This window comes from Squalius cephalus (genome assembly GCF_949319135.1).
Source record: "Squalius cephalus genome assembly, chromosome: 23".
NCBI lineage: Eukaryota > Metazoa > Chordata > Actinopteri > Cypriniformes > Leuciscidae > Squalius > Squalius cephalus.
In genome coordinates, this window is record NC_137144.1 from 12994146 (window position 1) to 13019608 (window position 25463).

General features: G+C 37.8%; 1 protein-coding gene across 2 annotated transcripts in view; it reads right to left on the bottom strand.

Moving 5' to 3' along the window:
* Positions 1–20382: 20382 nt before the first annotated feature.
* The window catches only part of tln2b (talin 2b), a 173923-nt gene continuing 168842 nt past the window's right edge, over positions 20383–25463 (bottom strand). For both annotated transcript variants that reach the window (XM_079858777.1, XM_079858778.1), the window contains exons 53-57: positions 25324–25449; positions 24565–24627; positions 24290–24472; positions 23988–24113; positions 20383–21146 (exon numbers count right to left, since the gene is read on the bottom strand). In XM_079858777.1, coding sequence (XP_079714903.1) covers positions 21018–21146; positions 23988–24113; positions 24290–24472; positions 24565–24627; positions 25324–25449 — 627 coding nt within the window. In that variant the 3' untranslated portion in view covers positions 20383–21017. The remainder of the gene's footprint in view (positions 21147–23987; positions 24114–24289; positions 24473–24564; positions 24628–25323; positions 25450–25463) is intronic.

Consider the following 25463-nt stretch of genomic DNA (forward strand, 5'->3'; position numbering starts at 1 on the left):
TCAACACCCCCAAAGATTCACAGTCATATATAATTCGTTCTGGGTCGAAATTTCCTTTGATTTATATGCTGTTTAATGTTCGATGATCACATTAGCTTAATGTGTGCATAAGCAATGCTTCTATTGCTTGTTTCTACTATTTTTTCGCCTGTTTTGATCTGGAGATTCTGTAATATTTCAGAAGATGTGTAATAGCGCCCCCTACCGTATAACAGTGAAAACATGGGTTGAAGAAAAATTCAATCAACAGCGGGAAAAAGTTAAAATAATGCAAAAAATAGTATATACTTTAATGCAAAATAGGCATTCCTTTTTTTTTTCCATTTCATCTTAAAGGGATAGTTCACCCAAAAATGAAAATTCTGTCAGTAATTACTCACCCTCATGTTGTTCCAACCCCGTAAGACCTTCGTTCATCTTCGGAACACAAATTAAGATATTTTTGATTAAATCTGAGAGCTGTCTCACTCCTCCATAGGCTTCTAAGGGACTGAAACTTGCTGGCCCAGAAAATGTATTAAAGAGATCGGTAATATAGTCCAAGTGACTCCAGTGGCTCAATCTTAAGTTTATAAAGCGACGAGAATACTTTTTGTGCGCAAAAACAAACAAAAATAACGACTTTATTCCACTTTTCATTTCCTTCTCTCTGGGCCTCGGGTCTTTTCACGTAGTGTTTAAGCGTAGCGCGTCTGTGTTGTCACTATTGGCCGACGCTGGTCATGTGTGATACGTGGTGACGTGCAACACAGACGCGCTACGCTTAAACACTACGTGAAAAGACCCGAGGCCCAGAGAGAAGGAAATGAATAGTTGAATAAAGTCGTTATTTTTGTTTGTTTTTGCGCACAAAAAGTATTCTCGTCGCTTGATAAACTTAAGATTAAGCCACTGGAGTCACTTGGACTATATTAACGATGTCTTTAATACATTTTCTGGGCCAGCAAGTTTCAGTCCCTTAAAAGCCTATGGAGGAGTGATCAGCTCTCAGATTTAATCAAAAATATCTTAATTTGTGTTCCGAAGATGAACGAATGTCTTACGGGGTTGGAACAACATGAGGGTGAGTAATTACTGACAGAATTTTCATTTTTGGGTGAACTATCCCTTTAAGTTTATGTTTATGACAGACCCCCATTATGTCACTTTCTGTTATCGTTCACATCACAAAAAACGTTCTACATTTAATGAGGTTTGTGGTGACATGATGGATTAAATGCAGCTTACAATAGAAATAAGCCCCAAAGAACTATGGGTAAATATTTTTATTAAATGAATAATAGCATAAATACCTTGGAGGCCTGTAAACATATAGCCACAAACACAGTATGGAAATGTTGGATATAATTAGACAATAAATATCTTAGAAGATATTATTTGAAAATATTGCCCAGCATCTGGTTGTTTGTAAAGTAACTCATTGAGACAGACTGAAATGGTTTTCTCATACTTTTCCCACTAGAAAAAAAGTTTCTGACAGTGTGAACTGAAACTTGGCTTTGTTCAGCTCTTATTAAACACTGTTTATATGAGGATCATTTTGGATTAGTCCACAATCCCTCATAGTACAAATTTATAGTGACAGGCTGGGTAGAGATGAGAGAGGAAGTGTTATCTGAGACCCTTTAATATTCAGCTTTCTCCAATCCAACTAATACAAATAAAACAGTTTATATCTGAAGAAATACGCATGCATGGACATCATTATCTTATTATTTCTCCCATCTGTTCTAGCATATAAAGACACAGACAAGTACTGCGGATGATAAGGAAAGCTGGAGTTCCTTGTTTTTATCTTCTTGTTCTGTTTTCCCCTCTGGGTCTCTGATGGTTTATCATCTCTGGTGATCTTTTACCATAACAGACCCATTGGTTTCATGACACATCCATCCATGCTGGAGTAATAGCGCTGGCATCAGATGCATGTTTATCTAAAGCGGCCGACCCTTGGGATGTGACTTTAGCTGTGGAACACTGTCCTTTCCCAAACAGGGAGCAAGAGCTAAAAAATACACAGTTCAGAGAAAATTGCATAATTGTGTTATTTGGCTTTGTTTCAATAATGCATAAAAATATTAGAGTTTTCTGAAGCAAAATGTGATTATAGGCTAAATAGAATTACAGTGAAAGCAACTAAACAAAGTGAGCAAACAAAGCAGTCATGATAACATTAACTAACATGCATGAACATTTATCTTTCACAACATCTAAAATTAACAACTTCAGTATCTCCTTCAGGCTCTATAATGACTGTCCGGAAGGGGAGTTACACTTCCCATGTCTACTGAGGATTAAGGAATGAAAGGCAGAGGAAACCAGAGAAGCTGACATGAACAAGAGTCCTTCTGCATAGATGATCTTCATATATAGAACCTAACATCAAATGTTAAGCTGTTGGCCAAATTAAGAAAGACATTTTGCGATCTTTTGATATGGGCCAACAACACATTTATTTATAACATTAGTGGTATTTGTTAGAGAAAACGACTATTATTATTTCTTACATATGAGTCCGAGTATTAAACTGCAGTGCATCACTCGTCCCACACCATTTGTGTTATGGATATGAATGATACCTCAAATCATGTGGCTAGAGTTGTATTGCTTTTCTAAGAAACGTATTGGTGGCATAATCCCAAAGAATACATATCATTCTGAGACTTTTGACCTGTAAGCAATTTCTAGCAACATCCTAGCAACTGCATAGCAATACCCTAGCAACGATTCAGAAAAACCTAGCAACCACCAAGAACAACCTAGCAACCACCAAGCAATGCCCTGTCAGCTACTCAGAAAAACAACCCAGAACACCCATGCAGCCTTTAAGTAACTGCTAATCAATGCTTTAGCAACCACCAGGAACTGTCTCCATAGTATCCAAGTAGCACACCCTAGCAACCACACAGAACCCCCTAACAACCACCTCGTCAGGCCCTGTCAGCTACTCAGAAAAACCTAGTATCCGTCAAGCAACGCCCTCACAACAACCCAGAACAAACTTGCAAATGCTAAGCAACTGCTAATCAGTGCCTTAGCATCCACCAAAAACTCATTGGCAACTGCCTAGCAACTACCCAGAAAGACCTAGCATCTGCCTATTAACCAAGTCTAGCAATTCCATAACAACCACTCAGCAACTGCTGAATAACATCCCAACATCCACCCAGAACACCTTAGAAACACCTCAGCAACCACCCAGAACACCCAAGCAACCTAGCAACCATCAAACACCAAGAACACCCCAGAAACCAACTACAAGTGCCCTAGCAATCACACAGGAAAAACCCTAGTAACCACCAAGAACAGCCTAGCAACCCCTTAGCAACCACACAGAACATCTTATCAGAACACCCCACAAACCAATGACCAGTGCCCAAGCAGAAAAACCTAGCAACCACCCAGAACATCCTAACAACACATTAGCAACCACCCAGAACATTCTAGCAACTGCTTAACAACCAGCAACCACCAAGAACACCCCAGAAACCAACTACCAGTGCCATAGCAACCACCCAGAACACCCTAGCAACACCTTAGCAACCATACAGAACATCCTAGCAAGTGATTGGCAAACAGCAACCACCCAGAACACCCCATAAACAAACTACCAGTGCCCAAGCAACCGCTCAGAAAACCCTAGCAACCACCCAGAACACCCTAGCAACACCTTAACAACCACACACAACATCCTAGCAACTGCTTAGCAACTTACATCACTCTTGACATTATAGTGGTGACATTTTTATGGGCAAGTACGTACCACTCACTTTTTCCTCAGTAAATGAACCTTTTTTTTTTTTTTTTTGACAAAGTCATATGAAAAAAATAATTAAATAATATGAAAATGGTCCCCAAAACTTCCAAAAGTCTCACTAAACTAATCCTCATGCTTTATCACTTTATCTGTGTTTCCCCCTGCGGCAGGGACCAGGCGAAGCACCCCAGAGAATTCATTCTCAATGACAAACAGGACTTTCTAAGTCTCTCAAAGGTCCATCTGAGCAGCTCAGGGAAATTGCAGTGTATATATAGATAGATGGGATTAACCAGTACCATGCTGGGGTAAATTAATTCTGGACAGCAAATGTTGGTGAGCGGCAGAGGTGCAACCTGACTCCAACGCAACTTGAGACTCCAACACACACATATCAAGGGGGTGATGACATACAAGCATACACTTGCTTCCACTCTGTCATGCCAGGGAAATCAAGCCCTGCGATAGTTATCACTGGAGGAATGACCACACACATGTGCATTTAACAACCAGCTCACGTGTCGCTTACAATAAGGTTTCACCAACCCAGGTTGAGTTGTACATGACATAAACAGCTAGTTTAGCCAAAAATAACAATTCTGTCAGTATTAACTCACTCTCCTTTTATTGGAAACCCATTCAATTTTTCTTTTCCCATGGAATTATTTAGCAGAATGTCCAAGCTTCTCTTTTCCATGTCTTTTTGTATGGCTTTAGATGACTTGGAATCTAATACAAGAGTACTTTTTGATAAGATTAGAGATCTTTTTCTAAAAAATTTTTTTTTTTGCATGGAAAGTATCAGCTTGACAACAGAACAACATAATTATTCATTTTTGTGTGATCTATCCCTTTAATGTGGAGGGGGGAAAAACAAAAACATATCACGGCCACAAGTTAAAGTCTGCTTTCAGTCAATCATTTTAACCATTAAATCTCATCTTCAATTAAATTAAATGTTTTTTTTTTCTCCTGTGAAAATAATTTCTTCATGCCTTAAAATAGATTGAATATGCAAATCAGTCCCCTTCCTCCACTCAATCACACCGGCTCAGACTTCCTGATCCACTCAGTCAACTTTACTGTAGTAAACGAACGCTAGACAATGCCAAGTGGAAATATTGGTTTAATTCAGCCACATGTTTGAAAGTTGTTCCCACGACTCAATTCATTCCCTTGTTTTAGGTAAATTGTGTCCACGTTGTACCAAACTGTTCCCTCATTTAGGTTACATTTTGCCACAGTTTTTCAACAAATTAGTACAATGTGGCCACAAATTAAAAAGTCGTGGTAACAAATTCTAAATTAATGCCCATAATATCGAATTTTTTGTCCCCGTGTCATGTGCAGGCCTCCATACTTTTAATTTCACAGCTGTCTGAAATACTTGATTCTATATGGTCAGTTGCGGCTTTCATGCGGTTAATTAGTAAATTAACAGTTGAATTATTAGAAAAAAATAATGCACACCTGAGGTGGTAATGCGGCCACAACGCGAAGCTTCAGCCACTGATAGCAGACTCAAAACCTGCCGGGAACTACTTTAGCCGTGTGTTTCCCTGAAAATAACTGCACACCTCAGAACATTCGTCAACCAATCAGATTCAAGCTTTCAACAGCCAGTAGCATAATGATGTATGTATAATGGTCCAAGGTAGCCAAATTCCTACATAACAGGACTTTTTTCTTGTATCACTCTGTTCCTGCGATACAAAAACCAACAGGCCGATCAAACCACATTAAGGATTTAAGACTCACACAGATGGACTTGTGGAGAGAGGCGATCAAGATCTCTTTATGTGCTGACTACTCACTAAAGCCTGGACTGTAGGTACCCATGAAGGAGATGTGTAGCGTTCCGCTGCCGCAAGCTGTTTGAGAGAGATCAGAGCTGAGGTGGTCTCTGGGAGAAATGCCTGGCGGGCCTGGGCAGATTTTCACCCCGAGCCCCAGAGCATTTACTGTAAGGTCTGAGATGAGTATGATAGGGGAGGATTCTTTCATTTTTGGCACTGATCTGAAACTGCTCCTAAACCCTGCCAGCAGTCTCAATGTGTGCAGTCCACATACAGGCGGCGGCTTCCTTTTTTTTAAAGAAAATTAAAAATTCTTAAACCAAGCTCCTAGTCATTTCCCCATAGAAATGTAAAGTAGTAGGTTTTGTGGTTTGTGCGGTTCATAGTGCAATTTAGACACTTCTGGAGTGTTTTTGTTGGATGTCAATATTATAAAAAAGTCAATTAGTGAAAATTGTTCTCAAAATCTTGCAAATGCAAGAATAGTTGATTCGTTTGATGTTTGCATGTTGCTCATCTAACAACTTAATACTCCTAATAAGCAGAAAAGGCCAGTTTCCTACAGCCAGTTTCATCGGTCATCTCAATCACAGTCACCAGACAAATTTAGACAGATTTTCAATTGATTCTTTTCAGAACTGACTAAAAATGCTTAAATTTGCAATCAACATTTCCCTTCATTTTCTGTTCCATTTTTTATTTATTTGTTTTTTCTTAGCTCGTCACAATGCATTCTAGGATTCGTAAAAAGATGCATGCAATACTTTAATTTCGGTGAAAATGAGGTCTTATAGAGTAGCATCATTTTACTGACTACTTTAGAACTGCTTTTGTGTCATGTGCGTAGATAAACCTCAACCATTATGGGAGAAATAGCTGCACGTTCTGCCAAGAGAAGTCTCCATGACACCAAAAATGCCCGTCTCTTCCTTTGATCACATTGTGTCTATCATAGCTTTAATTTTACCCTTCATTGTGATGTGGCAAGATAGTGTTTCACATGAGCAGCCTTCGATTTACCAAGCAGACAGTCACCTTAGGAACTAGATGTCTCTCTACACTCATTTCAAGCTGTTGTCCAAATTGTTATCTGTCAGCAAAGCAACTCCCATCCTGGTCATAAAATTGGAGAGGAAAACAAGCAGACAAACTCCTCTGCTTTTCACGTCACTCATGATAATGTGAAAAACAAGCAGCTTTGGCAGTGGAATGTGATTCATTTGAGAGCTTTCTTGTTTTTTCCCCTTCTTTTTTTTTTTTTTTAAAGCCTGTTTGATGCGGGTGGCAGCCATAATGGTTGAATAGTTGTGGGCTAGTGAGGGTTCCTCCCTGAAGTGTTTGTCTGTGTTCCACTAACACAGCTGGAGAAAACTCAGAGCCGTATCTCACGCAAGACAGACCGCCATGATCTGGCCAGAATGGCGAATTCAGATGTGACGAGATAACAGCGATTATTCTCCTCCAGAATATCAGAAGATCCTCGATCACTTGAAAAGGAACAGAAATAAAAAGACTAAAAATCAAATGTTGCTTGTCAATCAACAAACCTTCTAGCTATGAAATCAGTGTTAAACACTTGGACACTGCTGGGAAGGAGTCAGCAAAGCACTTACCAACAGTTTGCTTTACTTCGCATCCTCAAGATAAGAGATTCCATAACAGCGTAAGGCCGGATGGAGACCAGGAATTCTCCTGCACTAATGTGACTCATTTGTGAGGTTCACTGAAGCAAGACAATGTTTTCAAGCTGTTCTGGAGATAGACTGCACTAAACTCTTCCCACCCATCCATGTATGCATGTATATCTATTTATAAACTGCACCAAACTCTTAATATCTATCTATCCATCCATCCATCCATCCATCCATCCATCCATCCATCCATCCATCCATCCATCCATCTATCTATCTATCTATCTATCTATCTATCTATCCATCTAGTCATAACAGCAGAACAATCAGGTCTGAAGCCAGAAATAGATGATTGGACGGCTTGGTTCCTCTTGTGATCTTAACATTGAGGCAATTTAGCATGCGTGTTAGTGTATGTAGCTTGACAATGACAGAACTCGATCAATATTAGCCCATTTTTCCCATTCCTGGATGTCGGTATAGGTGAAAACTTTCCATGTGAGCAGTTGAAGCAAATCTTTCCATATATGGAGCTGGGTGCTGAGAGCTGACATGATGAGTTCTTATGTTGAGTTTACGGCTTCCTAAATAGTTTGGTTTCCATTTCACTGAGCCATAAAAACCTCTGGGTATGTGCTCGTCTTCATTATTGACCATGCGTCTTATTTATTTCACCCAGTTAGTTCAAATCAAATAGGGCTAAATGAGGAGACGGGATGGTTTACCTGAGGATACATGCATTTTTGAAGTAGCTCTTCATCCAAAACCAAGTGTGCTGCCTACCAGTATTAGGCACGAAGGCACCATCCGGCATGAAGGATGCTCCAAAGGGTAGGTTGCAACATTACATCATTAGATCACATGTATACTTCACAGGGGATGCAATCCCAGAATGCATTGTGAGGAATTTTTTAGTTGACGAATTAGTCAAGACAAACGTTGAATGTTGGAATTCAGTACTGAAAAAAAAAACATTAATGTGAAGACTGCGTTTTGTATGCATTGCACATTAGCGCTAAGACATTAAGTAAGCAACATGCTAACACCAAACTTTATAGGAATACTGTCGGTTCTCCTGCAGATTTGTTTGTGAAGGGTGCAATTTGTATGCATTGCACATTAGCATATTAGCAATATCACATTAGCTTTATACAAATGCTAACCAAACTCTGGATGCAAACGCTATTGAACACATTAACAAATTAGTGTGAACTCATTAACTTTAACAACATTGCTAACACTAAACTCTTTAGGAATATATAGTTGATTCTCCCACGCACTTATCATGGAGAGTATCATTTGCGTATGACTTATCTTTAGTGATAACATAGAATTTGGCATTAGCATGCCGCTTAGATATTCAAATATATGGACAAATCTCTTGTGAACTTATGAAGAGTGCCATTTGTGTGTCTCTAGACATTCTGCAGATGAGCAAAATCCCCAAAAATACATCTTCCAGATGAAAACATGAACATAAGATAGATTTTTTGAGTGAGCGAGACACACTTGGACACACACAGGCAAAATGTGTTAGCGGTGGCTCTGCGTCACAACTGCTAGTTGTTTTGAGTGAGACATCCCAAAGGAACCCACACCTCTTGACAAGCTGTCCTCTCACCCCAGATCAGGCCCCCGTGACCCTGTCAGTATTTGTTCAGATGTCTGACTGTTCTCGTGTCAGCCTCGGTGTGGGGTTCACACTTCCCGTCAGGGAGCTTGAAGAAATGGGAGAGACGCCAAGATCTGCCAGAGGAATTCATCTAAGATCAACTTCTCCGCTGACAGTACTGAACTTAGTCATAAAATCTGATGCTGAGCTTGTGATGTTTTATGAAAAATCAGCAGTGTGGTTTCTAATTTCTCCTCAAAGCTTTCAGAAAGAGATGAAAGAGGTTGTCTGATGAAAGTCTGAAAATCAAGCGTCAGATTCTTTGAAAGATCTCCAATCAGATGGGGGAAACATGGGTAACATTAGGACTCCTTTATCTTTGATTGAATGGGTGACAATAAAAAGTAAAATGAATGATCTGATGCGATTTATTGGGGTAAAATAAAAACCTATATGATTGGTTCACCCTCAACCAATGCACTAAACTTCTCCCTCTATTTCCAGTGTGATAAGTGAACCAGAGCCAATGTTTTTTACTCCTCCTTGACTCATTACTTGGTTGGACTGGCAAAAGTAACTATATATATATATATATATATATATATAAGTCAGATTTATGAGAAACAAAGCTGCAATCATAAGATATACAGTGGCAATTACAAAAAAAAAATTCCACCAATGGAGAAACAAAGCCGCAATTGTGAGATATTGTCACAACACGTTGTAGGAAAGCACACAGGTTCAAACATTCTTTAATAATATCCAAAGGTATCTCTAACAAAGGGCAAAGGCAAAAGATAAAGTCACTTTGCGAGAAATAAAAATCACAATTTGGAGATATGAAAGAACAAGAAATAGTCACAATAAGCTTTTTATATTTTTACTTTGAGGCAGAAATGTGCTTCCATACATGTAACTGTATTTATTTAGGATTTGACCCTACAACCTTTCATCAAGAGCACAATGATTATGAATTACTTTAACCACGACCCCAAACAGGGTGTTATTTAAACTGCTATTTAAACAAACTACTGAAGCTCTGGGGTGTCAGCAAATATTTTTACGGTTCATACAGAATAATCCAGACTTCCGGATTCTCCTTTTGACTGAAAGCAACATGTTCTCCAACCTGCTGTTCGGTCCTTGCAGGCTCATTTGACTCCTCTCAAAAGTGGGCCATTTGTCGAAACGAGAGACCCATTTCCTCCGCATATTTCCAGAAAACTCAGCAAGCCCTTGTTCACTGCTGTTTATTCAGCTTTTGTAGCTTTTGGGCAGGGAAAGCCACAGCAGTGAGACTGAGAGAGAAAGAAAACGCTTACGGCAGGACTTTTCTTCTGCTGAAAGATGTGGCTTCTATTCTTGGCAAAACCCTCTTGGATTGGGAGGTTTCCTTTCTTAGAGCGAGACAGTAAGGTGTTGCATTACACCAAAGGTTTCAGACTAGCACTTGTTGCCAACATCTCTAAGCTTTTGTCCCCGGTACTTCTCAAAGTGCTGATCTACCCAACTCAGACCATCTTAACTGAACTTCTGGTCATGGCTAGATATTCCTGAATGACCAGCGTAAAGCTATTTCCATTTACCAACAAGGCTTCAGCCAAACATTATAATGATGTGATGGCTAAATTCACTTTAGCATTTAAAACGACCGATGCTGATCTATTTGCGAGGTGTTGAAAGGCGAATATGCTGGACTATAAAACGTTTGTGGGGACAGTTTAATGTGCCATTCTGAGGAGAGGTTTCATGAAGATGGGAGGGTGTGTTTGGATGATTGAAAGCGTTCTTCAAACCACTGCCAGCTTTAGGGTGCTTAAAAGACGCTAGCTCCTCACCTAGTATTAGTATTTGGTGTCCAACATGAGCTCGAATCCAGATATATCAGCGGCGTCACTGCTGACTCAGAAATGCTGACACCAAGTTACACCACGGTTAGTGGAACAGCTTGGTAGGTTCCTTATCTGATAGCAAACAGCAGACTGGTTATACAATCTTTTAAGGTGGTGGACCACTTCAAGAATAATACAATTTTGAACCACTATACACCTAAACTACCTCAATTACGTACCGTTTTTTACACTTTAGCACAGTTTTACAGACAAGGCTTAAGACTAAAATGCATGTTTTAATAGATTAATCATGGCCAATTTACTTAAATTGTGATGAATTAACAATTCATTCCCAAAACGTATTCATTCGTAACCACATTGTACTAATTTGTTCCCTCATTCCAGTGTCTGTACCGGTCTGTGCGCTCATCTCCACCTCTTCTTTTCTACAGCTCACATGTTTTCAGCAGGACTGTGTCCCAGCGGGTCAGTGGGTCGGTCGTCTCAGCTGATCTATAGACCAGAGGTAATTAATGGGATCCTCAGACCAAATATCCCCCAAAGGTGCAGACACCGAGCTGCGAAAACAAATAATACATATGTTCCTTGCGGTTCCTCAAGGGGCATGAAAAAATAGTAAAGCAGACATGAAGATTGTGAAAAGACAGGTATTTATGTGTATTCTGTGATATTTAGACCAGAAGAACTAAAAGCGAAATGAACTCATAACCATAACTGTGTAATTTTAGTATCACTGAGATCTTAAAAAAAAACATTTTTTTGTGGTTGCCAGAATAATTCTTTCAAAAAAAAAAAAAAAAATACAGTAAAAACGTAAACATATTTACAGAACCTGTACATTTTACAGTATAAAACTGTAATTTACAAACAAGAAAATTGTATAAAATCAACAAATTAACATACACTGACAACCACCATTATAATGCAGGTGGTAAAAGAGAAAGAAGTTCATCACAATTAGTTTTTCTACAGGCAGAAGTATATACTAGTATACAGAAGGTGCACAGGGTCATTCAGGCAATCTCAAAACACCATCATGGTAACACACATGACACTATAAAATAATGTAATATTTTTATTAATTAAACAACAGAAGATGTAACATAAAACCCAAATGTATACAGTAAATTATAACAAAAACTATTAAGAAACATGATTATTTAAACAAAATACCTTCAAATGTGAAGTAACACACAGGGAATTCTGGGAATGTCAGTTTACAGGTTTTTACTGTATATTATACAGTATGTGGATCTGTTCTTTTTTACATCTAAAAACTGTAACAGCTTTTTACTGTAAAATTACAAAAAATGTCCAGTTACTGTTAACCTATTTACTGTTTTTTTCCCATAGCGTTTTTACAATATTTTACAGTTATTAAAAAAATTACTGCGTTGTTTTGGTTAATATTTTCAATTCGTTTTTTGTTTTAATATTTTCACAGTTTCATTATCATTTTTATTAAAGTTTTAGTAATTGCGTTTTTTGCTGTTGTCATTTTTATTGTTTATTTTTATATAGGTTCATTCATTTTTATTTCAGGTTTAGTTTCAGTTATTTTAGTACATCATGTTAAACTTAATGAAAAGTAGAAATGTTGCCTTGATTGCCAAGTTGAATTAAAGTAAGTTTTAGTTTTTTTTTGTGCTGTACTTAAATAAAAAAGTTGTTTGTTAAAATGAACTTATTGTGTTCATGTTATATTGCAAAACATTTTTGCTGCTATTGAGGTATACGGGTAAGGTTAGGGTTTAGTGGTACTTTACAATAAGGTCTCATTTGTTAACATCAGTTAAGTTACTAACATGGCCGAATTTTAAGCTTTGTTAATGTTAGTTAATAAAAAACACAGTTGTTCATAGTTCAAGTTAGTTCAATGTGCATTAACTAATGTTAACAAATACACTTGGTTTAAAGAAATGCGGAAATGAACTTAAAATTAATAAATGCTGTAGAAGTATTGTTCATTCTTAGTTCATGTTAACTAATGTAGTTAACTAATGAAATCTGATTGTAAAATGTTACCATTTCATTGGAAGGTGTTCGGTCTCTAGAAATGGACTGTGTCCTTTCTTCCTTGTAAGTTTATGGGGTTTTAAACCCATTTTATTTACTTTAAAGGGAATACATAAAAATGTGATATTTAGGGTAATGGTTTGGTCACATCTATAACCCGAAGTAACAGTAATCAGTGATGCTATAACAGAAGACAGCACCCTGTATTTGGAAATGCTCTCTAATGTCCTCTCACAGGAGATCTCAGACAATAAACAGCGCTCCTCAGGGATGACAACATAAGGGAATCGGGCAACCCCTTTCACGAACAAGCCTAAAATAGTCATGTGTACAGTCCGGATCATTCCAGCGCGACTGCTGAGTTTACTCTCAAAACACGCACCTCTCCAAGAAGATCCCTTCTCTGTCTGTCATTATTCACATGATCTTATTCATGTCGTTGTGTAATATGACGATCGTACACCATTCAGGATTGAACTGAAAAGGCCAATTCAGTGCTTTAATTTGAGTTATGTTAGAATGCAGGATGTAATTCAAATTCCAGGAATAAGAAATGGAATGAAATTAATAATCCATTTAATTTTAAGGGATAGTTCACCCAAAAATGGAAATTTTGTCATCATTTACTCATCCTCAAGTTGTTCCAAACCTGCATGAGTTTCTTTCTTCTGTTGAACACAAAAGAAGATATTTTGAAGAATGTTGGTAAGCAGAGAGTTGATGGACCCCATTGACTTCCATTTAGTAGGGAAAAAATACTATAGAAGTCAATGGGTGCCGTCTTACCAACATTCTTCAAAATATCTTTTTTTTTTTATCTTTGCACTTAAGTAAATTATTCTTCCTGTCATTCCACTTTCACATCCAGTAGAAAGAATGTGTGGCCAATTTAATTCAAATTCACAATTTCTAAATTTGTTCTCTAAGTAGAATGAGTCTTAGATTTGAGGGCACTAACACACAGAACACTAAATTCATTAAAAATGGAAACACGGCACCAAGCAAACAAATCTGTTTCATTCCTAGGCGAGAGCGTTACTTAAAATTATTCAAACAGCTGTGACAACAATGTTTCCCCTGTTCTCCAACCTTTTTTCTTCTTTGGGAAGAATTCTACTGTACTTCCAGAACTGATGTGATGTTAAGATTACAGGAAAATAAAACCACCATGCACTTGAGTTATCATGAATACCTAAACAACACATGGAAGATGGAAGGTGTCCAACTCTGTGGAATTCACACACACACACTCACACTCACATTGTTTTCATGTTTTATGGGGACTTTCCATAGACATAATGATTTTCATACTGTACAAATTGTATATTATATCCTCTAAACCTACCCATCACAGAAAACTTACTGCATTTTTACATTTTCAAAAAAACATCACTTAGTATGATTTATAAGCTGTTTTCCCTCACAGGGAACAAAACATTTCCTGACAAGGATTTTGGAAATTGCCATCTTTTGTCCCTATAACACACCAACTTTTTATTGAAAAAAGCCTGAGATTCCCATAACCAAAGTCTGACACACTTTAACTGCCATTCCATTGTCTAAACTTCACACATAGCCTAATTCTTAAAACAATTCAAGAACCAAATGTCTAAAAACTTGGTAAAACAACATTCCTGTGTGTAAGATTCTCTGAGAAAAGCCTTTTTTACTCAATGAATAATACAACACTTTATGATCAGCAGCGTCGTGAGCTGTAAATCACTGAAGGATATCCGACAGAAACGCGACCGCTGCCCCCCCTCAATTCCAGCGCCATTCCTGTGGTACGACGAACAAAGCCTCAGATTTCACAAAAACGAGTGCTTGAGCTGCTCATGCTAACAACACCAAACGACAGACATACACAATAATTGACAGCAAATATTTTTACAGTCTGTCCAAGGCTTTTATAGTAGGTCTAAATATATTTGTCTGTCTTTAGACAAAGCATTAGCATTAGCAACACGATGCAGACTTGTTAACCATCCTCTGGAATGCGTGCCTGAAATTGTTTCACATGAAAAGATTAATGCTGAACTAAAGAAATCATATTTTCCCACCTCAGGCCATTTATTGGAGGACCTTCAAAGTCAACAAATATGGGGTTTTCAATTAGCCTACTTAAATAGCGCGAATACCAGTTTGTCTTGCATAATGCGAGAATGTGGGTTTCACACAGAGTTCACACACAGAGTTCGCATTTTTAATAAGGTTTCTCATCATGCATCAGTCACCATGAAATAAAACTGTACTTGTACTGTGCCAGTGTTAATTTTGACAGCAACTTTTGATTTAGTTTGAACTGTACTTGGTCTGAAGGTAGGCTACTTGGGTTAGGTTTAGGGGTAAGGACTAAATAAAATCGGACAGGAATGTCGTTCCAGGATCAACAATGTCTTACTTGGCAAAATCATGGTGACTGATCCTTGGTAACACTGAAAACCCCTGCATTAGATAAACTAATATAGTTTATCTATATTACCTAATATTACCCAATATAGATAAACTATATTCGACTGAACTTCCTCTGGCTGGCCTTTATATCTACAACTAATGAATACTAATAGAACAAGACTAAATAATGTAGGCCTATGTGTTTTCGTCTCACCTGATATCAGCAGTGCAGCATCAATGTGTTCATTTGAGGGAACTTTCAACTTTTTATTCTCCCATTTTGCTGAACATACTGTTCTCTTATAGACTGCTGTCTGAAGTCGAAGCACAAACGGCCACATGTCCTTTTTTGGTCACACAGACTGTAATTTGGCCATCTGCAATATAATTCCCAGAATGACCGCGACCACAAACACATGAAGGAGTAACAGCGACACCTACTGGACAGAATGCCTCACATGTAGAGCTACACAAACAGCGTCAGACATACATTATAAATAAAACTATGCAGAGAAACCACTTTGAGCATTTGCTTGGTTTAGTGTGTACTTATAATTATTCCCGAACTGAGAAAAGCGACAGATTTAGTCTGTTTCAGTGAAGAACCGTACATTTTTAAACGCATTTAAAACTTACCACAGCTGGTCTCCACTGCAAAGTCTTGACGGAAATGGAAAGGGTTTTTAAAGGCCCGTCGCCGTGGATGGTTGCCAGCAGTCAAATTTATTTATTTTTTTGTCACGAAAAAACAAAATTAGGCTACAATTTTTTTTTATTGCCCAAATATGACGATACACTTCTAAAATAGCATTTTCATGTTTAAAGATCCATTTACACTTGAAAAAAAAGTTCATTATTATTATTTATTTATTTTTTACAAAAAACAAAACAAAAAAACACACAAATAATAGTAATAAATACAAATAATAATAAAAAGACTTTACCGGTATTGGAATATTTTAATGTTTTTGAAGTCTCTTATGATTCTTTTTTGGAGTCAATGCTCATCAAGCCTGCATTTTCTTATTTGATCAAACATTACAAAAACAGTAATATTTTAAGATATTACAACACTTTAAAATAATGGTTTTCTATTTTAATATACTTTAAAATATAATTTATTTCTGTGACGCAAATCTGAATTTTCAGCATCATTACTCCAGTGTCACATGATCCTTCAGAAATCATACTAATATGATGATTTATTATCAATATTGGAAACAGTTGGACTGCTTAATAACCTTTTTTTTTAATAACCTGTGATACTTTTTTTCAGGATTCTTTGATGAATAAAAAGTTCAAAAAGAACAGGCTGATAAAAATTCAGCTTTGCATGATGCATCACAGAAAGAAAATTATATTTGAAAGTAATACGATTTTAAATAAGATTTAAGATAATAATATTTCACAATATTACAGGTTTTTTTTCTGTATTTTTGATCAAATAAATGCAGCCTTGATGATCATAAGATAATGTCTTTCAAAAACATTAAAAATAGCAATGTTTCTGTATAAAAAACTAAAAATGTATTTAAAGCAAAAACATGCATTCAAAAAAATAAAAATAAAAAAGGCTTTCACAAATTATAGTTTGTTGAAACTCTTTATTTTCAGGGCAATACAAAAAATACTTTCGTGACCAGATAAATATTATACATACAGCATTTTAATGTTCATTATTATCATTAATATTATTATTAATGTCACTATGTCAGTTGATTAAAGAAAGCCCTAACTCTATTTCGATAGAAGGCGACGGTTCTTGCTGTTTTCTTCGGCTCCACTGAAAGACACCACATGTTCAACCACATATTGCAATATCTTCATTATAGCTAGAACGTGAAGTAAACAAACAAACAAACAAAAAACTTCATACATAGTGATTTACTGAAATGAAAAGCAAGATAACCATGTACTTTTTTGGGACATTTTAATAGTCTTTTTTCATGTGGACAAGCTGAAAGCAGTCAGTGCTGAGAGAGAGAATCACGTCCTTACTTCCCTTACTCGTGGTTTGTTAATTTGTCGTGAAGCTACACATCTAAAACGTCCGAAGAGTTCATTGTACGTACGGCAGTATAGCGGCCTGCCAAGGCAAGGGCATCTTTAGGCCTCAGTAGGTACAATATTGCAGAACAGAACCAAACTTCGACTGAAACAACGCTGTACACGCCCAAAGCCGTCACTCATCTGCTTTATCTCTCAGTATTGCTATCTGAGACGCTTTAAATCCAGATCAGCGGAGTGAAATCTGGTCCACAAGCAGCATAACAGAGCGGCTTGCACACTGAGCTACTGAAGAAGTCAGAATAAGGCACTATGACACAATGCAGTCATACAGTCAGTTCTCATCTTTTAAGTGCCACACATTATTCTACGCAACGAAACGAGGAATAAAACGGGATTTACACCCTCTTAAAAGATTCCACTGTGATTTTTCTTACCAAAAACATACACCAAGTACACGTTAAGCGGAGAGACGTGTTATTAGCAGGTAAGACTATACACACTGACGACGCCGTTGAATCCTATAAAGCTACCGATGTGCCGTTTTTCCTGCCGTGTTCCTGACGGCCATGCAAGCACGATCTCAAACAGGAAGTTGATTTGCAGCGATGGATCTATCGCAAGTGTGAGCGTATCCATGTTTTAGAAGAACTGTGATATTAGCAAGTACAAAATTGCGATTCTGGAAAGCTAGCGCTCCGCATACTGAACAGTATATACTGTACGCTGCTTTATAGCATGTGAAACAGCCTGGATTGTTAAAGGAGAACTCCGGTCAATTTTAACATTGAGCTCATTTTTTTGTAAATTTGGAGTGCTGTCAGTACAGAGAACAACGACAAAAATCGGTGTTGCCTACACCATGTTATCCTCTTTTTAAAATTTGCACCCTGTTGACTTAAATGGGGCAAGTTTTAAACCTGCTTTTAGCCTCTTAACATCCTTGATGTGTCATAACAAGTGCACAGCCATGTGAGTGATTCCTTCAGAGTGAACACGGTGAATCTGACTGCAGTAGATGTGAATAATATGAATAAAAATGATGTTATTTCAGCCAGCGCACATACCTGTATTTACATCCTGTTTTCGGTTGAAGTCCACAGTAGTCGATTGTCGAGTTCACGAGGATAGGTTTAGTACCTATGATCACGCGCGTGAACTCGATAATCGACTACTGTGGACTTCAACCGCAACCAGGATGTACTGTAAATACAGGTATGAGCGCTGGCTGAAATAACATCATTTTTATTCATATCTTTCACATCTACTGCAGTCAGATTCACTCGTGTTCACTCTGAAGGAATCACTCACATTGGCTGGGCACTTGTAATGACACATCAAGGATGTTAAGAGGCTAAAAGCAGGTTTAAAACTTGCCCCATTGAAGTCAACAGGGTGCAAATTTTAAAAAGAGGATAACACGGTGTAGGCAACACCGATTTTTGTCGTTGTTCTCTGTATTGACAGCACTCCAAATTTACATAAAATTGACCGGAGTTCTCCTTTAATATTGAATGATATTTCAAATGGTTGTATGCTACATCGTTGTCACATGACCTCACCACGTAGCCTGTCTGGCATATTTATTAAAGACATTTTGTGTAAGCTTTACTTCTTACATGGCTCTAGAGCAGGGCTGGCCGTCAAGATCAATGTTGCCAAGTCCACGGGCTACTTTTAAGCTGCTGCCACAGGTTAATTTCATGATTTTGGTACTCCAACACCCTCAAAACAACTCCCAGACATACAAATTCAATGGAGAATTCGGCCACCCGATGGAGGAAATACATTTTTGGACTACTTTTGTTGTGCAGACCTGGCAACCCTACTGGAGTTCCACTGTCCTGCAGAGTTTAGCTCCAGCCTTGATCAAACTAACTTTCCTGTGGCTTTCTAGTAATCTCGAAGACCTTGATTAGCTTGTTCAGGTGTGTTTTATTAGGGTTGGAACTAAACTCTGCAGGAAAATCGCCCGATCACCGTGATTTTGCCAAGACATGTTCCTGAATCGACATATTTTGTTGATCCTGAAACAACATTCCTTTCCAAAAACAGTCCTAATCCAATCCCTACTTGTAAACCTAACCCTACCCATAACTTATCTCTAAAATCAGAGGGAAATGATGTAGAGGCACATAACCCTGGTTGTAAGACTAAACTTGACATGAACTGTAAACTTGTCCCTCAAATTTGATTGGTTGATTGGATTGTTGATCCAGGATCAACAAAGACCTTGACATGTTGCTGCCTTACATTTTTAAGTACAATCAACTTGGATAGTTTAAGTCGTTTCAACTTAAATTGCATTAAAATTGAGTTGAATTTTGTATAAATTGAAAATTGCTTAACTTATTTTGATGAGTTAAAGCAATGTAAAAACATATGTTGTCATAACTTATTGATCATATCATTTTTTACAGTGTTGGTGAAATCACGTTCACAGAGTTGCCCACCCCTGCTCTAGAGGCAAGTTATGTTCGGAATGAATTGCTAGCATTCTGCATACTACATACTTCATAGTATGCAATACTGTCTACTATTAAAAAAAAATAGTATGTTAAATATTGTGCAGTATGCAAACAGTGGTGAGTTATATTGTTGATACATGACTTCATTATTATTATATATGATAAATATATATATTCATTATATTATTCACATTTAATTAAGATAACATTTTTCACACTTTTACCTAATTTCGTGAAAAAAAGATGACATTTTGGCGCATATAATAGATATGCAGTATGCCATTTCAAGTTCAGACAAAATTAAGACTGGTATTACTTTTTGTTCATTCATTACACAGGAAATAAAAAAAAGCACATTGCATTGTGGGATATAGTGTTCCACACAGAGTACTGTTTCTATAATGCACATTTCGGTAAAAATAGTAGGCCATCCGGTTGTTCCAATGCATAAAGTATGCATACTGCAGAAATAGTAGTATGGTAGTATGCTATTCCGAACATAGCTGTTGTGTTCTGCCAAACCTCGTTCCTGTCCACCTGACTAAAGGTGCGTTCATGCCATGTCGGAATTACCGTAATTACGAGATTCCGACTTGTAAAAGTCCACGTAGAACTCCAACAACTTGTAAATTGTGAACATCATGGGTTTTCATCTCGTAATTACGGTAATTACGACATGGCGTGAACGCAGAATAAGTTTAGTCATACAGAGGAATCATGGGAAACGTAGTCATAAGATCTGGGCTATATGAAGAGAGGATTGAATGAATGAAAGAGTTGAAAGACATGATACTTCCTTATTTTTATCAAATCATTTGAGCCCCCAACTACACTATAAAGTTCTGCTATCAATAAATAACACCGGTACATTCTTTCCTTATAATAACTACCTATAATTCATAACCTTACTACCATAATACATTTCTAGAGTGGTATATGAATAATTCGAGCAGTGCATTCTAGAAGCTTATTGTCACACGTGAGTCAGAACTCAAGCAAATAATGAAAGCTTATGGTCTGACATCATACTTCATAGGTGCAAAGTAAATTTTGTCTGGTTTTCGGCTGCCAGATTCAGATTTGAATAGTTTCACATTGTTCGCATTGTACTGACATTATGTAGGATTAGTTATTGAGATACTTATGGTAAATTACCTCCAAGCAGTGGGATACAATTGATACATAAAACACAGTCACACACACACACACACACGCTCGAACAAACCTCTAACTAGTGCTTTAAACCTTAATACATGACTTAAAAACAAGAACAAAAAATATTAGCCCTATGTAAGAGGAAACGCATTCATACAGCCAATCAGTGGCGCTAGTCCCATGTGAACCAATCACATTTAACTTCAACAAATCACCTGACAGTTACACAACCAATGACGTGTAACATCTCTACCCCTCCACGTAAGGAGCAGCCAATCATCCGTAACAATCAGGATCTGATGACTATGGCGTCCAGTCAGACAAGAAGTGTTCAGCTCTGGTCCTCTCGCAGTTCGCTGGGCAGGAACTTGTATTGCTGCTGTCGGATGTGGGCGAGTTTCTTCCGGGCATCCTCTAACTCTCTCTCCTTTCTTAGCATCTCCTCCTGTGCTGCAATGATCTGGAAATAATGCAAAACAATCACTCACTGAATGGGCATCATACGGTTGCACTGCAACATATTTTACAAACAATGTACATAAAATGTATGTTACAATCAGGGCTTGACACTGTGGCTAGTGCTTTTCCAAAGCCACTAGCCACTCAGCATTTTCACTAGCCACAATTTTGACATTGATACCATGGGGAAACTGCCATATGGATATTTTTAATATCTCGTAATTTGGCAGGAGGTTTAATAGAGGCTGCTGTCACTTTAAGACCTGACGCACAGATCCAATATACTGTTACACATGCGTTTTCTTTCTCAACTGTTTACGTTACTTAAAACATAACTGACTGTGTTTACGTGAATACTCGCCAAGACTGTCATTCTGACATTATTTTGTGTGTATTTGACTGTTTAAGCGCAATAAGCAGCGTAACAAACTCAATTTAGTACGAGAGGCGGCTTTATGTGCCGCACTTTGGGTGTACAAAATACAAAATCTGCGCGAATGAGTAAAATGATGCGCATTAAGCGCAATCTCACGCTGAAATTCAAGCCCTGTAACACCAACAATATTCATCCAGAGCAAATGAAACGAGTGAGTGAGGGGAGGCGGGTTTGTGTGTCATTCGCTGTCGGGGAGAAAGAGAGAGAGAGAGAAAGAGAGAGAGAGAGAGAGAGAGAGAGAGAGAGAGAGAGAGAGAGAGAGAGAGAGAGAGAGAGAGAGAGAGAGAGAGAGAGAGAGAGAGAGAGAGAGAGCAGCTGGTATATCTGTATATTTTGCAGAAAATTAGTGTTGAAAGCGTTTCAGATATTTCAGGATCTATCAAAAATTCTACATTACAACACTACATCGCACTTAGTTTATTATTTCAGATGCTTTAAAAAAAAATTACAATTGAAAAATGTATATATTATATATGAAATTCAAGCCACCAAAGTGGCTAGTAGGAGTGACTGAGTTAGGCATTTGGAGGGTGTTAATGTCAAGCCCAGGTTACAACATAATTACAAATAATTTATTCAGATTCTGCTCATGCTTCAAGAATGAATCTGATATGAATGCAACTAAATGTGACAGTTTACAGACTAGAATTAAAAAGTTTTATGAATTATTACGAAGGAATGAATTCAACAAGCATGCAACAATTTTTGTAAAAATGGTTTTACAAACGATTTACACAATTTCATTCTGTTTATGTTTCATGTAAGAACGCGTCATGAATGTGAAAATTTATGTAAGAATGTTTTACGAAGGATTACCGCAAAAATTCTTTCTGTCATGTTTCATGAATTAATGTGAATATGAATGCAACTGACGATTTACAATTTACAAGAATGGTTTACACATAATAGTTAGGCTTTTGTTCCCACAAATTCCCTCTTGTCATGTTTCATGTATGAATGTAACATGACTGCAAAATGAATGCAAAAATGTTTTACACAAATTTGTTAGGCTTGCTTTACATGAATGCGACAAAGGCAGATGAATACAAGAGAATCATTAATAAAAATGTATTTTGCTCTTTTCATTTATTAATGCAACAAATTACTCCAAGAATGGTTTTACGAATGATTACCATATGCATTTTTTCTGGTTGCGTTTCAAGCGCAAATCAAGGCGACATGACTTCAGATTATTGCGGCAATTTATGCACGAATATTTGATACAAATTTGTTTTTGCTTGTGTTGGAATGCAGCAAATGCGGATTAATGCATTTTAAGCAAGAATGACTGACACAAATTTATTCTGTTCATTTAAAGCATAAATGTGACAAATGCAACGATTGACATAAAATTAGTTTTACCAACGATTACCACAAATTCTTAATTCTGCCTTCATTTCATGCAAAAATGAATGCGACACGACTGCAAATCATTGTGCCAGTTTATGCAAGAATGGTTTATACAAATCTGTTTTCCTTGTGTTGCATGAATGCAACAAATGAGGATGAATGCAATTTAAAAGAAAGATTTAAAAAAATGTATTCTGTAATTCGTCACAAATGACACAATTTACGTGAGAACAGTTTTACAAACAATGTGCATGCACAGAAATTCTTTTCATGTTCTTGAATGATGGTCAATGTTTGTATGCAATGTTAAAGTTTCAAATCTAAAAACTTGCTTTAAACCAGTTTTCCAACGTGAAGCAAGCCAAATAGTTTGTGGCACAATGATACATAAATAACGCTTATATATTAAAGCCGAAAATGCCAGGGAATGTTTTTCCTTCAGGTTCTGTCTCAGTAATGGAGAGAAAACGCTTAATATTCTTTAGTGGAACGTTTAATTGTATGGGACTGGATCTGCAATTGGCATCCAGTTACTTTCGAAAAAGAGCAGCATTTTTGTGGATTGAGGGAATGGCATGTATGGATCAAGGCCTGACCTTCTGAAGAGGGGCTGACTCAGTGAAATAAGCTACTTTTTGTTGTGCTGGCAACCATTCCAGGGTTCATGCATCCACTCACGCCATCCACTCAACGGGATTTCTCAGATGTTCGGAATATTCCAGTGCCTTCTCTCAAGATAAAGACATGAAGGCATACTGGGAGGAAGGAAGCTCTGAACAGGCAGACACGCAGTCTTTAATTAATGTGCATCTGGACTGGGATGAAACGGGAAAATAAGCTGTTTTGCGGATATAGCGGCCGAGCGTAAGATGCCAGCTGTGGATGCCTGGTGCAAACCCACAGCTTTCAAATTCCACTGATGTCTTTGCAGATCCGTAATGCAGTTCTAAATGTCAAATCTCTTTTTAACTGAGCGTCCTTTGGAAGTCAAGGGATATTCAAAAACTGGTGCAGACGAACAGATTCATACTGTGGGAACACGGGAAGAAGCCTCACCTGAGCGATTCCTCCTACGAATTTGGTTTTAACCACGACACTGTCGTCTTCGGCTTTATCGAAGGCTGCTTTCTGCGCTGCCTTCACCAGGTTGTCAGACGCTCTCTTGACTGCATTCCCAGCAGCCTGTGCAAACACAAAGTTTTTATTGAATAGGCTACAACTTAGTAGGTTTTCCGAAACCACTAACTTTTAATCAAATGGTTTCAAGATGATTTTTAGTAGACGTAGTTCTCCTCACACAAGATGTCCGCCAAAAATACTGTTTTTTTTTTAGCTTAGTATATATATGTGTTTGTAACCTGTAATCTCCTCATGGCCTCTGAGTCCTGGTCAGCTTTGACTTTACAGGCCACCAGCAGCTGGGCCGTGGAAGCCGCCACCTGTTTGGCAGAAGAAATGAGCTTCTCCTCGCTGGCGTGACCCTGGACTGAGGCGTTGGCGGCCTCACACAGGCTACTGGTGGCGGCCGCAACCATCCGGGCCTACAAGAGAGGAGGATTCAAATTAATCATTTGCAATTTAGCTGATGATTTTTAACTGTACATCTATTACAATGGTGGTAATTTCAACTTACTGCTGATATCAGACCCTGGGACCACTGGCCGTCATCTACTGCATTGGCAGGGATGGAGCCCACCTACATGAAATATCATAAAGATTAAAAAGAAGCAGCGTTACTTCAGTATCATTTATATACTGCAGCATGAAGAATTTGCTTTTATTTTTTCAGGTTTCAATTCAAGTTTTAGTCATTTTGCTTCATGCTCGTTTTTTTTTTAAGAGGCCACTTTATGTCCTTTTACAAAGTCTTGATTGTGTAAAAGGTTTTCATGCTTGAATGGTCAAAAAACATTATTTTTCACATTTTTGCAGCACTTCTCTTCCCAGTCTGTCAGTAACGCTCCGTTTAGTTCCTGTCTCTATGAAGCCCCTCCTTCTGAAAAAGCGCAATGTGCTCTGATTGGTCGGCTGGATCAGTGTGTTGTGATTGGTCAACCGCTTTGAGCGTGTCACACCCCTTAACATAACAGCAAATTTCAACAGACTTCTAATGCAATCCAACCAGGCCACGCCCTTTTTTTTTGTTGCATATGCCTTGGGAGGGAATTATTTAAATGAGGAATATTGTGACGTGTTCATTCCCAGAAGAAAACTTAAGAAAACTCAAGTTCAGAAACAGTGCGCGCTGATATAGAGAATAACTCCTTTTCATCTAATATTATACTTTATTTTATTCCAGATTTATTTGAATGAACAAAAAACTATTTTGAATAGTTTTTATTAACAATAACAACAATCAAAAGAGCAAAGAAGTAATAACTCTTGATAATACCTTGCCCTGTGCTACGAGCTCTCTCTGAGCGGCCGAAGCAGATTTGACCAGGGCACTGGTTGCTGCAGCAATGGATTTCGCTGCTTCCAGGATCTGCTCCTCAAAGTCCAGAGACTCGTCGGCTTGCTGCAAGAATAAAA